Source organism: Euprymna scolopes, chromosome 16, assembly GCF_053919585.1.
Source record: "Euprymna scolopes isolate OS-2025 chromosome 16, ASM5391958v1, whole genome shotgun sequence".
NCBI lineage: Eukaryota > Metazoa > Mollusca > Cephalopoda > Sepiida > Sepiolidae > Euprymna > Euprymna scolopes.
In genome coordinates, this window is record NC_136497.1 from 66,220,638 (window position 1) to 66,236,816 (window position 16,179).

Below are 16,179 nucleotides of genomic sequence, written 5' to 3' on the forward strand. Positions count from 1 at the left end.
TGGAAACTTAGAGTGTTTAAAATATGATATTGTTAATTTCGCACAGTAATGGGTTAAACCTGTGCATTTTGTTCAAAAATATTTGAACCTAACGTTGAACCTAACCAAAACTATCCCAGAATATGTTCTTGATGTTTAGATGCATATGCTTGATTACTTAAAATACATTTCAAATGTCAACGTTTAAAAATTATAAACTGTCATTACGTCTGTTTTTTCTCCCATATACGTCCACTATTCAGATTGCCTCAGGGAACCCAAACACATGGACAATTTTAGATGACTTCTGTGTATACGATATTTCGTGTAAATGTGATTCCTCTTCTGTGGAGATGCGTGGAATCATTAAGATGTTGGACTTTAACTCTCACAGTCTTCATTGCTCTTGCTCTTGGGAACGCTACATAAAGCTGGCCATGAGTAAAGCATGGCTTTGGTAAATATGTACCAACTCTATCAAAAGTCTGACCTTGAGCTTTATTTATTGTCATTGAGTATGAGAGGCGAACTGGGAACTGAGTGCGATAAAGAACAAAAGGAATATTGGCATCGCTAGGTTTCAGTTTTATCCTTGGGATAAGTACTCTCTTATGAGCGTGTGAACCGCTGATTATTGATGCCTTGATGCTGTGCTCGTGAAGCTGAATGACCTCTAGTCGAGTGCCGTTACACAGTCCCTGAGTTATGGAGAGGTTTCTCAGTAGCATAATTATTGCTCCAATTTTCAAATTCAACCTATGAGGAGGCATGCCAGATAGAGTGAGAGAATTAATGAATTCCATTGGATAATTTTGTGCTTCCTCGTCATTATCGCAACTTACAGAATCAGTGCTGAGGTACGTTTTATTTTCTGTTGGCAACATTCTCAAAATTTCCTCATTGACCGCTAAGCATTCAGAATTCTTTGGAGATAGGATTACTCTTGCTTTCATCTCTTCAGCCGTACAGTTGTCAAACACCTCCGATATCAAAGAGCCATTACATGTGCACATTTCAGGAATGTCAATAACATCTGGAGCCACTTCATCAAGAGAACTCTGGAGTGATCCATTGCCCATTTGCAGAAGCCATCTTGAAAACTCCTGTTCATTTGAATTTGCTCTCATGTTCTGTGTGAGACTCATGTGATAAAAGCTGTGCCATAAGTCTGAGCGTTTGAGGCACACATCTAGCACAGCAGCAGGAGGAGCTCTCGGGACAACCAAAAGTACTTGTCTGAAGTCGCCTCCAAGTAAGATTACTTTACCACCAAATGCAGTGTGGGTGTTCATTATATCTTTCAAGCATTTATCAATGGCTTTCAGCGCATAGCATGGGATCATAGAAGCTTCATCAATAATGAAGACTTTAACTTGCATCAGAAAGTTTCCTTGCTCAGAGTTCGGTGGCACATGGCAGACACTTGTTTCGCTTAAGGGAACCGGAAGTTTGAATATACTGTGCAAAGTTTTGCCGCATTTCAGCAGTGTTGCAGCAATACCAGTCCAAGCAGAAGTGTTTGTCTTAATGTTGTTAGCGTTAAGGTATTCATATAACTTGTTGAAAAGATAGGTTTTTCCTTAACCACCGGGAGCATCCACATAAAACAATCTATTTTCTGTTTGCTCACCTTGCTCAACAGAGAAGGCATTTGCAACCACAGCATTGAATATCTGCCTCTGTTCAATATTAAGAGAAGTCACATCTATGTTAGAGTTTCCAACATCTCCTTCATGTCCAGGATGATCTCCAACTGGTTCAGGCAGACCAAACATGTTGCAATTCATGCCATTTTCCATGAATAAGGTATTCAAAAAGTGGAGAGCAACATTTTCAGCAGTTATGTTATCATATCTAAGCAGCAGATCTTCGATCATAAAATGCTTATTCTCATTCCATAAATGCAGAGCATTCACGGGCTGGTTGAAGACGCACATCATGGAAAACATGGATAATAGTTGTCGTGGCATCTGATGAGCTGCTGCTTCTGTCAAAGCTTCCTGCAATGCATTGTCATTCTCAACCAGGCGCAGTCTGATGCATGCGTCTTTGAAGGTGGCCATTTCTTGACCATCGATTGTCTTCAAATTGCTGAATGAAGTCGCTCCGGGGACATGAAGGAGCAACATCCTCAAATAAAATTTTTCTTCATTTCGAGGACTTTCAGAGTACATTCTGGTTATAATGTTGCTGAATCTAATTCGCCGTGTCCACTTTGTTGTTTGTTTGTTGAAGACATAATGCTCAGGTACAGAACAATAGAAAAGATTTCTTGCATTCTCATCTGTTTGATTGAGTGTGAACCAAGCTGTCAATTGTGTGTCACATACTTCTGCTCTTGCTGTCGCCTGTCTTTGATTCCCTTCTCTATAGTAAACATGCTGCTCATCAGGCAAATGTACAGCCAAGTGATAAACAGTGTGGGATTGAGCATGCATGTTGAACTCTGACAATCTCCAAAAGCCTCTGGAGGAGACACATATCTACATGACAAAAACTGTTTAACTTCATTGTGTTCATGTATTCCAGTGGGCTCCTTATTCTCTAAAACATGTCTGATTTTCATGTTTGCACAATCGTGACCTTTCTATATATATTAGAATAAATATTTTACGCTTTTCACCGAGGAACACACTTCAACATTAATATGAGCACGGTATTTTTCCAGTAGATACTTATTGTATGGGACAACGAATCTGTTGTCAACCTCATGAGTGCCAACTTGTACCTTTTCTCCATTGTTTCTTCGTCTGTACACTGGATATCCGGATATATTTGTATTCGTTTCTTCAAGGAAATCTTTTGGAAATTTTTTCTCACATGTTCTATCAACCATGCACACAGAATTAGGATTTGATATCCCACATGGACCATGGATCATCATTTCAGCACAAACCATCTCATCAATTTGTTCTCTTGTCCTCTGTTTGTCTTCTTTTCGCAGCATTACCAAAAGGTGGCAATGTGGTAGACCGCGCTTTTGAAATTCAATGACATAGATATGAGCAACTGGAACACCAAATATATGTCTATCCTTGATATCAATCATAAGTTCCTTTAGGTGCATGTTATAAACTCGTGCAACTAAATCTGGCCTGTTTTGTGTTGTTTCATGCGGTCCAAGGTTCTCTGTGATTTCTCGACACTTTGGGTTACACGTGTATGTCAAGAAAATATCTGGTTTTCCAAATTTGCAGACGATCGCCATGGCATCTTGATATGCTTGTTGCATGTTTCTCGGACTTCCTGTGAATGTAGAGGGCAAAATGACTGGAACACCTGCCTCTTCATGCTCATTCTGTCTTCCTAGGTGATCCATTAGACCCGAATAAAGTGCCACTCTTAATTATGCTTGGTTATTTTGAATGAACTTCAGACGGCATCCCTCCACCTTCACATAAGCGTCAACAATATATTGTTGCAATAATTTTCCAGCTCGATGCAAAGCACTAAAGCCATCTCTGATTGCTAGCCGGTATGAGTAAAACTCTTGCATGGTGACTTTGGTGCGAACACGAGTTTGGCGTTGTGCCACATGAGCCATTTGTATATGCCATCCCGATTATCCATTCGGAAAGAGAAGAGGATAAACCATGGGATCAATATGGCAAGAGATGTAAGCAATCCTCTCCCTCTGTTGACCTATGGGATAAACAATGATATCACGATGTACTGGAGGTGCACCATCATCACCAACGAATATGGCTGCAATCTCATTGCCTGATGGGTTGTTGTATGTCCTTCTGTCAGAGCCAGGGATGAAGTGCATGGTTACTTGTCTTGGTGACACGTTCTAGATTGCAGCTCTCTCTTGTTCTTGTTGTTCAATATCCCTCATATTATGGTATGCTGCTGCATAAGGATTATTAATCAGTGCTTCATTTATCTTTTGAAAAACAGACACTAAACAGTTAGCATTTTCTGGAGCATTTACTCTATTGTGTATGGCTTTATTGGTTTCTATGATGTACAGCTGGCCATATCTTCTCTCTTCAGGGTCATTTGCATGGAGGTTGCTTGCGTAGTGGTAAGTTTGACCTTGTAAACGGAAACAATAGGGTCCACGTCCTGGAGGGGGTCTAATATTGGCACCAAAAGATGCAAAAGCAAATGCAGAATTATAGTTTCTTATATTCTGCCTGAAATTTGCACCCTCGGCATTGTTGGCATCAAATAATAATTTTAAATTTTCGGGGTAATCTTGTAAGGGGGGTAGCATTACTTTTCCGTTATGACAGCAATTTAGTTGTTCTCTTTGGAATCTTAAGGCTCTGCAAAATTGACATCGGACATCCATGGCCCCAATGTAATATATTTGGCGTTCCATATTGACGTTGAACTCTATTTCGCTCATTTTCAAGATGATTTTGGCCCTCTTGTTGATTCATATTATTTCTTCTTACATGGTCCCTGTTTCTCATGTTTTCTAGAAATTGCTGTCTTTCTTCCATATTCATATTATTTCTTCTTACATGGTCCCTGTTTCTCATGTTTTCTAGAAATTGCTGTCTTTCTTCCATATTCATATTATTTCTTCTTACATGGTCCCTGTTTCTCATGTTTTCTAGAAATTGCTGTCTTTCTTCCATATTCATATTATTTCTCCTTGCGAGATCTCTATTTCTCAAATGGTCAAGATGTAATTCTCGCTCATCCTGGCTCATATTACGCCTTTGCTGTTGCATTCTTTGTCTGTTTCGATCACGGATTGATTGTCTTTCCTCTTCTCGCAAACGCTGTCGACTGATTCTCTGTCTCTCTCTTGCTGCTTCTCTTTGCTGTGTTCTTCTCTCATCCAATGCTCTAGATGGGCCAAACGGTCTGTGTTTAATCTGTCAATAATAAATGAATTTTCTTTTTTTTTCTCTCTCTCCCTTGAGCGTTCTTTTTTTCTCTCTCTGCCTGGGTTGGCAGACGATAATAATTATTTGAAGACAAATTTTTCAGAAAAAAAAAGCAAAGAAGGCCAAATTTAAAAGCGCAGGCACATTTTTGAAGTAAAAAAGGCTAACAAAAAGCCAAATTGAAAATTAAAGGAAAATTAACTATATCGAAGTTCTTGACTTTCAAATATAAACATTTAGTAAGTAACTGTATGAACAGATTTTAAAATATTTTGAATTTACGAAGACCGCGTTTCTTTCTCTCTCTCTCTCTCTCTCTCTCTCTCTCTCTCTCTCTATCTATCTATCTATCTATCTATCTATCTATCTCTGCCTTGAGCGTGCGTACAGAAAAGGGCCGAACTTGAAAAAAAAAAGCCAAACAGAAAATATGATTGCCAAAATACTTTTTCTTTTTTTTTCTCTTCCCTCCCCCATGTATCTCCCCCTATCACTCTTCCCCATCTCACTCCTCTCTCCCCCTCCCTCTCTATCCTCTTGGATTTGTTTATATCTAACAGCAATCAGTCGTAGTTGTTGGAGTAAACATATATTTTTATAAAAATATTTCATGTTTCGTTCCTGGATTAGCGGAATACACATCAAACGAAGGCTAATGTAAATTTCACGGTTTTTTGTTTCTTTTGTTTTTTCTCTCTCTCCCTAGTAAATAACTGTGGAAACTGATTTTAAAATATTTTTAATTAACGAAGACTCTCTCTTTCTTTCTCTTTCTCTACCTCTGCCTATCTATCTATCTACGGATTACACATTAAACGAACGCTCAAGGCAGAGTAGATAGATAGATAGACAGAGAGAGAGAGAGAGAGAGAGAGAGAGAAAGAGAGAGAGAAAGAGAGAGTCTTCGTAAATTAAAAATATTTTAAAATCTGTTTCCACAGTTATTTACTAAATGTTTATATTTGTAAGTCAACAACTTCTAGGGAGAGAGAGAAAAACAAAAGAAACAAAAAACCATGAAATTTACATTAGCCAACCTGGCAACCCTGATCTCTGCCTTGAGCGTTCGTTTAATGTGTAATCCGCTATTCCAGAATAAAATCTTCTCAACCAATCAAATTTGCCGGAAAATTTTTTTTTCATGAAATTTAATGTTGTAGGAGTAAACATATATTTTTATAAAAATATTTCATGTTTTGTTCCTGGATTAGCGGAATACACATCAAACGAAGGCTAATGTAAATTTCACGTTTTTTTGTTTCTTTTGTTTTTCTCTCTCTCTCCCTAGTAAATAACTGTGGAAACAAAGTTTAAAATATTTTTAATTAACGAAGACTTTCTCTTTATCTATCTTTCTCTATCTCTGTCTATCTATCTATCTATCTACGGATTACACATTAAACGAACGCTCAAGGCAGAGTAGATAGATAGATAGATAGATAGATAGATAGACTGAGAGAGAGAAAGAGAGAGAAAGAGAGAGTCTTCGTTAATTAAAAATATTTTAAAATCTGTTTCCACAGTTATTTACTAAATGTTTATATTTGTAAGTTAACAACTTCTAGGGAGAGAGAGAAAAACAAAAGAAACAAAAAACCGTGAAATTTACATTAGCCAACCTGGCAACCCTGATCTCTGCCTTGAGCGTTCGTTTAATGTGTAATCCGCTATACCAGAATAAAATCTTCTCAACCAATCAAATTTGCCAGAAAGTGTGACACACATAGATAGATAGATAGATAGTTACAAGCGTATTAATATATATATATATATATATATATATATATATATATATATATATATATATATATATATATATATATATATATATATATATTTACGCTGGGTTTAATAATTAACGGTACAAAGTTTTTGCATATATTTATTAAATAAATTTAACAATACAGACCACCGAAACGTAAATATATACAATAGTATTACTAGATCTAAAATATCCAAACTTTATTCAATGTAACCGTTCTATGCATCAATAACCTGTTGCAAACGTTTAGTGAATGCTCTACACGAGTCACGAATGAATTTTGTGGGATTTTAGTAAATTCCTCATTTAATTCCTTCTTCAGGGCCTCCAAATTGGTTGGGTGAGAAGCTGAGACTTCACTTGTCAAAATAGACCAAATAGCTTGATCTCACCAGTTGATTTGAAACGTTTCAGTGCTCTCCACACAAACATCCGGCTCACATTTAAGGTTTTCGCAGACTTTTCGGATTTGAAGAGGTCTAAAACGGCACTTCGTTTCGCTAAATACTGGGGCATATTGACGAAAGTAATTTTTAGTTAAACTTCATTTAAAGTTAAATTTTATCTATATAAACCTGAAAAATATAGAAAATCATGAAAATTCACTAAATATAGATAATAATAGAAAGCTGTAACAGTAAATATTGAACACCTTGTATTTTTTTGTATTATTTGTTTAATATCTTTCAATAGAAACATAGCGAGAAGTATGAGAGTGATATATCTAAAAAGAGAGAAGGTGAAAATACTGTTTGTCATTCTGGTCGATTTCTAAAAGCCTATTCCCTCCTGTTGTGTGTAGCCTAGTCACTTTAGTAATCTGATCGAAAAACTAGTTTCATGAACATAGATAGAAGGTAAAAGAGAGAGAGAGAGAGAGAGAGAGAGAGAGAGAGAGAGAGAGAGAGAGAGAGAGAGGGGGGGAATAAGAAATAATAGAGAAAAAAAGACCGAGAAAAACAGAGTGTAAAGGAAGATAATATAATGAAGATATAATAAAAGGAGAAGTTAAAAACCAGAGTGAACATAAGACAAAGGGAGAAGAATTAACTGAGACGGACAAAAAGAGAAGAAGAAGAAGAAGAAGAAGAGAGAGAGAGAAAGAGAGAGAGAAAGATAGAGGGGGAGAAACACACACACGCGTATATATATATATATATATATATATATATATATATATATCCCTTTGTCTGTTTGTCTATCCGTTCCACTTTTTCTCGGAAACTACTGGACCAATCTAGCTGAACTTTTTATACGGACCTTTGTTGTGATCAAGTAAAACGAACTAAGTATTATTGTGTGTGTCCGATGTGTAGTGACAGATTTGAATTTACAGCAAAATTATGAGTAAAAATTTTACTATAATCAACTATCAATCCTAAGTCAACGGGCTATAATTTTGACCATTTTCATATATATATATATATATATAAATATATATATATATATATAAATATATATATATATATATATGAAAAATATGCATATGTATATATATATATATATATATATATATATATATATATATATATATATATATATATAAAGAGAGGGACACACACACACAGAAACAGGGAGAAAGAGATAGTAAGAAAGTAAATCAGATATAACCTGAAAAAGCAAGCGAAAGATATACAGAAAAAAAATATTAGTATAAATCTGAATTTAAGAAAGAGAAACAATTCGAAGTAAAATAAAAGAAGGAAAATACAAGAGAAACGGACAAAAAAATTAAGTAATAGAGAAAGAAAGAGACAAAAAGCTAAAGAGTATAACAGAGAACAAAACGAGACAATGAGAGATTTAAAAGAGATGGAGAGTAAATTAAAGGACAGAAAAGAGCGAAGAAAGAGAGAGAGAAAGAGAGAGAGAGAGAGAGAGAGAGAGAGAGAGACAGACAGACAGACAGACAGAGACAGATCGACAAAGTAAACGTACAAAGAGAGACAGGTTGAAAATAGAGAATTAAGAGAGGCAGATAGAGATGAAGTAAAGAAAAAGAAACAAATAAAAGAGAGAAAGCTTTCAAAAGAGTCGCCAACGTAATAAGTAATGATCTGCCAACATAACTCTAACCTCTGTCCCATTGACAATATGTTTCATCCCTGTATCTCTTTTACAAGTATTTTAATGGTGAATACTCTGTCGAACTCCAAATCCTTGTACCCCGACGACGTAAATACCCCCCCCCCCGATTAACCCAAGTAGAAAATCTCCACCCCTAAACTGTAGTTCCCTAAGTGCCAGATAGTCTTCTACTCAAATAATTTCTTTGTTCGAACTGCCAGACTTTGGAAATCCCTCCCGAGTCCCTGCTTTGCTGTACTTACATGCAAAAGTTTAAGTATAATGTGAACAGACATCTCTCTACTTAACACCTTACATAGTGTCCGTTCAAATTTTGTACCAAATTGAATATTAGCCACGTACATCCAAGTGTCACTGTGCCTCGTTTGAAGTAAAAGGGCAATTAAAAGAGTGGAATATTTATCTATCTATATATACGAGGTGCCTTCAATAAGTTTCCAGACATTTTCGTATGGGCATTTTTATTGATAGTACACACATAAACCTCTAATCCCTATTCGAAGTAAACTCCTCCAGCTGTAATGCACTTGTTGTACCGTTCGAACTACTTTTGGAGGGCCTCATGGAAATCCTGTTTTGTGAGCGTGTCAATGACACTTGTCACAGCCTCTTTCATCTCAAGTGTCTCATAACGACAACTTCTAAGGTTTCTCTTGAGCTTAGGGAATAACCAAAGTTACAGGGAGCAAGATAAGTGAGGAACTGTCTTGATGCCCATCTTGGTCAAATAATCTGTGATAAAGATGAAGCACTCTTGGGACAACTTTTGCACAAATCTTCCGCATCACTAGTTTTTTGTGAATAATTACACGTATAGTTCTCACACTGATATCAAGTCGTGCACTTATTGTCTCTATAGACACATGATGGTCCTTATCAATGAAATTATTTATTTGGCCAATCAACTCTGGTGTTCTGACCTCCTTACTCCTCCCACACCTCTCATCATCCCTCACAGACACCCTGCCTTCCTTGAATCCCTTATGCCACTCAAAAACTGATGTCTGATTAATGCAAGATGGTCAAAAGCACACACACACACACACACATATATATATATATATATATATATATATATATATATATATATATATATATAAGAAATAAAAATTACAATAAGTTTACGAAGGTAATCAAAATGGTAAACTTAAAATATATTATAAATATTAAAGAGTTAATATTTACAAGTAAAGTAATCTCAACCAGATGTAAAAGCTCAATAAAACCGAAAAGGAAATAGAGCTTATAATATGAAACCTTAATTTACTTGATTCTTCTGGCCTTGGCAGACGTGTTTTAAATATTCTCTCCAGTGCTTTTTCTGTGCAAATTTGAACTTTTCTTTTAATGATTTTGAACTCATTCCATTCGTGATTTTTTCCAAGGAATTCTGCCTTTTGGATCATTTTGGACCATCTTTCAGTTTTTTTTTTTTTATTTTTTTTTTTTATTACATTTTCACCCCAAACAAGGCACATTGCCACTTTGGTGTAGGGGGCTACTATCAGGGGAAACATCTACTGGGGTACTATGTAGGGATTAGGGCAGCGAGATGTTGGTTCACGTTGCACTTGAACTTATGCATGTCAGTACAGTTGGGGAAGCAGTGACCCGGAATGGAATTCCAAAGTCTAGCAGTTCTGGGGAAGAAACTACTGGAGTAGAAGGATCTTTTACATCTAGGGATCTCTACAGTGTGGGGGTGGGATTTTGCAGCTTGTCGGGTCTGTCGAGGGTGTTTACGTCGTGGGGGCACAAGTGCTTGCAGTTCTTCAGAGCATTCACCATTATAATACTTGCAGAACAGGCAGAGGGATGCAACGTTTCGACGATGGGACAGAGGCTGAAGTTTTGATGCCAGTTTAGGGCCTATCAGATTTGCGACTCTCTTTTGAACCCTGTCAAGGAGCGAGAGACTAGTAGCCGATGCACCGGCCCAAATATGACAGCAATACTCCATACATGGGCGAATAGTGGCCTTATAGAGGTACAGGATACTTTCGGGTGTTAAAAGTTTTCTAGCACGGTAGAGAGAGCCCACCTTCCTTGCAGCGGCCCTGGCAATGCCCTCGATGTAACTGTTCCAACTCATGTTTCCAGTGAACGTTAGGCCAAGGAGCTTGAGAGACGTACTCTCAGATAAAGAGTCGTTGGCCATTGCTATAGGTGGTAGAGAAGGTTTCTTGTAATTATTGAGTTACGCGATTCCTTTGAAACTTACCTGTTGGATTGAAAGTTTTAATTCCGTGTTTGGATTTTACCATTCTTGGATTTTTTACCTTTCACCGGACTATCCATTCATGTGAAATCTTTTTATCATTTTTTTCTTTTACCTCCTATTCCCCTTACCTCACACTTTTTTTTTTAACCAAGTAAACTTGTGTTTTCATTAAATACTTTTACATGCAAAATCCGATCCAGCATTTTGCTAATTCCTGCCCTCTGATGACAAGGAGAGTATTTCTTCGAAACTCCGCGGATTAAGGACTATTCACTTATCTTGTGCTTCCTTTTTAAAATTAAATATGTTTTTAACTCTTTTTCAAGATGTCTTTTAACATGTTTTATTAATCATTTGTTTATATATATATATATATGCACATACGGCATAATGACGTTGACACACCGGTTCTCGCCAGATCATCAAAGTTAAGCAACGTTGAGCCTGGCTTGTACCAAATGGATGACCATTTGGGAATTCTAGTTTCTGAATGTGCTTTCCACTCGTCTCGGCATTGTTTCCAGTCGTCCTGTACCTCAGTTTGCCACTGGTATGCAAGCATGTTGACTCAGGAGAGGCGTGGTTGGAGACTGCGCAAATCTTGTTACACAAATTTCACGCTCAGGCACCCTTACAGTGGGTATCCATTGCCTATCAAGACTGAAGGAAGCCGTGCATATATATATATATATATATATATATATATATATATATATATATATATATATATATATATATATATATAAAGAGGTTGAGAGAAAAGCGGAACAATACCATTTGTTCTTATAAATTCAATTTTTTGAACTCTTGAAGTGTGATATTAAAAGATATTTACTTTAGAATTCATATTGAATCAACTTTTCAATTCTGGAGTCTTATTTTCTTTCCTTCTTTTTTTAATTAGTTTTTTTTTTTACATTTATTATTATTGATTGTTCGTGTTGGCCTTTGGACTTTGCTGACACATAAAAAGGCAAGGGACAGAAAATTTGACGCAGAGCTAACTTTCTCACATCCCCAGCCAGTGTAACTTGCGGAAAGAAAGAACGAAAAAGGTGATAACATTTTGGAGCTGGATGCTGATATTTCCGCAAATGGTAGACACATGCTGCGTTAAGTACAGCTCTGTGTTCAGTGCAAATGTCTTTAGCTTTGAGGTTTTTGGCTGGTGTCAAAAACGGTTGATGTTCTTTACCGACTTGTGATCTAAGCCTAATTAAAATGTCTTGAACTGCTGAAGAGACGGATAGAAAAGAGCACATGTGTGTGGAGAGGTGTACACCGGTGCTGTGTTTTGCTTGCATGATATTATCATAAACTAGGCTTTTAAAGTCGTTGGAAAAATGGCAAAGGTAATAACTCGTTGACTTTCATGTTTTATGCCAAATTGATGGTTGAATATTGTTAAATTTGTGCTAATATTGCATTAAATACTAATCCTTATTAATCCCTATTATCCCTTACCGAACGGATACAATAGCACACACACACACACACACACACACACACACACACACACACACACATATATATATATATATATATATATATATATATATATATATATATATATATATAAAGGGTTTGAGAGAAAGAGCAGAACAGTGTCATTGATTCTTATTATAAATTCATTTTTTTAACTCTTGAATTGTGATTTTAAAAGATATGTTCGTAGCACCTTGTCATAGAAAGGTTCATAAAACGTTTCAACCAGATCATTCCCGTAATTTCCTTGAAAGGTGGAGCTTGAATACTAATTCCTGTTAATCCATGTGAATTCTATAATTATACATAGAACGGATACCATAATACTTAATTCGTTGCACCTTAAAAGAGAAAAGTATTTTATTTTGATTAATCTAATATAACCTAAAAGCATCCAATACACGAGTAAAACTTGATAAAGCTATACTTAAAATGTAAACACAGAAACTTTTTAATTTCAAGAAGGCTAAGCTAAGAAACAGAAGAGTTCTTCTCTAATTTGCCATGAGTATATTTTATATTTTACTTAATTTCCATTGTGCTCATTTTTCTTTTATCTATATCATTTGTTTATTTTTCCAAATTATATTTTAATAAGATTTTGAAATTCAAAACATTACTTGTTATTACATTCTTAATTAAATCGAATATTACCCGTACATATTAGAGCGAGTAGGTTGACAAGTAGATATATTAGCTAGTCTATATTAACGGTAAAGCAAGAAATTTTGTAGACAGAAGGGATCAATGGGTTGTCTTGGATTGAAACCCATTTCAAAAGAGCTTCCGATGGGTAGCTATTCTGTGCAATTTTTGAAGATGGAGAATTTTCGGTGCAATTCTCTACCTATATAAGAGGCAGGTACGTCCAAGGATGGAGTACTGTTGCCACATCTGGGCAGAAACTGCTAGAAAGGACTTATCCTGCCTTGATACACTTCAAAATAGACTTTGTATCCTTGTAGAGGATGCCCTTTTCTCTTCCCTGCACCTCTTTCTCACAGAAGAGATGTTGCGAGTCTGTCTCTGCTTTATCATTATTTTCATGGCAAATGCTCGTCTGAGCTCCAGTCTATGGTCCCCCCTCATCAAATTTTCACGAGAAACACTCGTCTAGCTGAAAACACTATCAATAATTACCCCCACTATTTATCCGTGCCTAAACCTAAACGTAGATTTCATGAACAAAGTTTCTTTCTTAGAATTGCACGCCTGTGGAACTGTCTTCCGTTTGCCTGTCTTCCAGCTGATTACAATATGGTTGTCTTCAAGTCCAACGTAAACGAGTTCTTGATGAGCCGTTCCATTTAAGTTAACAAATTTACCGAATTTCCATTACTAACGGTTACTATATTGTCCAATTGATTACTGTACACTCTTTAACCCTTATCCTCGAGTGACCTCTGGGCCTTGATAAGTGGTGATGCCTATGTACAAAAAAATAATACTTGCATAATATTTGCGTAAAAAGATTATGGCAAACACAAAACTCTTTCTATATATATTTATGTATCCGTATATATTTTTATTTAAAAAATTTTGCCTGCCAAACTCCTCCGTCAGTTTTTAGTCTACGGGCATGAAACTTAATATATAGGGTATTCGAACCCATGTGAAACTTCATATTTGGATTTTAGCCGAGGAAAATCTGTGCGGAAGTGTGAAAATTAAAACAATGAAATTTGCCAGGTGAAGACCGCACGACAACATTACGAATATGCATGCGTGACGTAGTAGCTGTTGGTTCAGGTTTTAATTTTTAGCTTTGCAGTAAACATGTCTTCATAATACAGTCATTAACGTCAACCGAAAAAGTAAGTCGTAAGCTAAACGTTTTGGTATTTATTCTCGGTGCTTGCCGCGAGTCATTTTTTTTTTTTTTACTTTTTAATCATTACTATACACTGGGTCAAATATAACATAATAATAATAATAATAAATATGAAATATGCATTACTCAAAATATAATATTTAAGCGGATTTTACGACCGGGCAATGCCGATTATCAAGTCAATAAAGGTTACGTGAAGTGGAATAATCGAGAAACCTCTTTAGGCCATGACATTTCGAAGCTAAATGCTTTTCGTCAGAAGAGGAGTAAAAGCCGGCATCATACAAATATATATATAATAAGTTTTGAAAATATATTTGACGATTAAGCTATACAGAATTTTCCGCCGTTCATCCTTGTGATGAAATGTCAGGCTATTGCATGGAATCGATGTTACTTCGTGTTTTTATGTATCCCGTTATACTGAGTTTGCTAGTCAGCCAATCAGATTATTATTTATTCACACACTCATTTATCGTAGCTACAGTGTGCGTGTTTATCCGGCAGAGGTTTACTTGACTTTTAGTTTGCCGAATTATTGAGAGTGAATTTTTCTTTTCTTTCGGTTGTGAAGTGACCTAGTTTTTCTCAGGACATTTTTCGCTTACATTTTATTTTATACCAGTTTATTTTAATTAATCAATTAATTATTAATATACTTATAATTATCATTTTGTAATTGTTGTTATTATTATTTATTTATGTATATTTTGTGTTTTATTTGTGAGGTAAATATATTTTGTTTATGCATACGTTTGCTAATTCACTCCTGCAGTTTAATAAATTTGGGGCTTCTTATAGCTAATTGCTTAATGAAAAATAATTTACACGGGTCGTCTAATTTTCTACAGGTGCTGGCCTGCCGTACTATTTTCCACTCGACTATCGGCGAGCATCCACTTTCCTTAAGCTCCAATGCTGTTTTTATTGGACGGTTTCTCACTAATGTAATGAATATGCGTACATCCGAGGCTTTCCTCCTTAAAAAAAATTGTGATTGGGTGGTTAAGCCATGAGTACCGACTGACGAAGCTACCTGTGAGACTCGTCGAAAGGTGCACAAGCTTGACGCTAGGAACACCCGCTTCTACTACGACACTCGTTTCGTACGGCGACTTACAAGATTTGTTACTCAAAGACCGCTCAGTTACGATATGTATCCTTTATTACTACCTATTGAGTATTGTCGAAATAAATACTCTAAAAATTGATGCAGATTTTATGTAGATACAAAAAATTATATATATATATAGTCATCCACATACAATACTGTTTCGCAGCTCATCAGTGCGGTTAGACAGAGCACTGCCTCAACCCAGGATCGAAACCCGACCGCTCAAATGACAGTCAAGGCTTCTCACCATTACACTATACGGCTGCTGCTGCAACGGTAATTAATTTAACAATATTTGACGTCGTCGAAATACCCCCGCTCGATTTGTTTACACAAAAAGAGTCGCTTAATACGCTATGGCAGTTTGTATATCACTTCTTAATCTGCCCAACCAAGATAGGGAACATTATATATATATATAATTTTTTTTTTTTTACTATAATAATTACATACCTACAGACACTAGTGTTTCATCCTTTCGGGATTCTTCAGTGCAGGGTGTCACGATTACTACCAGTCGAACGATTCGAACCCCGCGACACGAGACATCTCTGGCTCGATTAGCGGAGGCCGTATCCATTCGGCTACTATTAACCGTGTGAAATAGCGTTGATTTTTAAACATTTTAATTTAAATGTTCATTACGTCAGACAGACAGTGATCAAATCGTTATACGATGATCTACGCATAAGAGCTAAATTGACCGACTTTTAATTCAACGGAAAGTGCTCAACGATAAGAAACGAATTTCTTAAAGGGGCTGTCATAATATATATATATATATATATATATATATATATATATATATATATGTATACATGTGTGTGTGTGTGCGTGTATATATATATATATATA

General features: G+C 36.0%; 3 protein-coding genes across 3 annotated transcripts; all 3 read right to left on the reverse strand.

Annotated features, from left to right (window-relative positions):
* Nucleotides 1–275: 275 nt before the first annotated feature.
* LOC145296183 (ATP-dependent DNA helicase PIF1-like) lies at nt 276–1,358 on the reverse strand. Its single transcript, XM_080142393.1, has one exon. The coding sequence runs from the start codon at nt 1,356–1,358 to the stop codon at nt 276–278; it is 1,083 nt and encodes a 360-aa protein (XP_079998519.1).
* Nucleotides 1,359–2,575: 1,217 nt separating this feature from the next.
* Nucleotides 2,576–3,298, reverse strand: LOC145296184 (uncharacterized). Its single transcript, XM_080142394.1, has one exon. The coding sequence runs from the start codon at nt 3,296–3,298 to the stop codon at nt 2,576–2,578; it is 723 nt and encodes a 240-aa protein (XP_079998520.1).
* Nucleotides 3,299–3,772: 474 nt separating this feature from the next.
* Nucleotides 3,773–4,333, reverse strand: LOC145296185 (uncharacterized). The gene has a single exon (XM_080142395.1). The coding sequence runs from the start codon at nt 4,331–4,333 to the stop codon at nt 3,773–3,775; it is 561 nt and encodes a 186-aa protein (XP_079998521.1).
* Between the last annotated feature and the right edge of the window lie 11,846 nt (nt 4,334–16,179).

Bases quoted from the DNA above. Each gene is read 5' to 3' on its own strand.
- LOC145296184 (XM_080142394.1), bottom strand. From the start codon at position 3,298: ATGGATCACCTAGGAAGACAGAATGAGCATGAAGAGGCAGGTGTTCCA.
- LOC145296185 (XM_080142395.1), bottom strand. From the start codon at position 4,333: ATGAGCGAAATAGAGTTCAACGTCAATATGGAACGCCAAATATATTAC.
- LOC145296183 (XM_080142393.1), bottom strand. From the start codon at position 1,358: ATGCAAGTTAAAGTCTTCATTATTGATGAAGCTTCTATGATCCCATGC.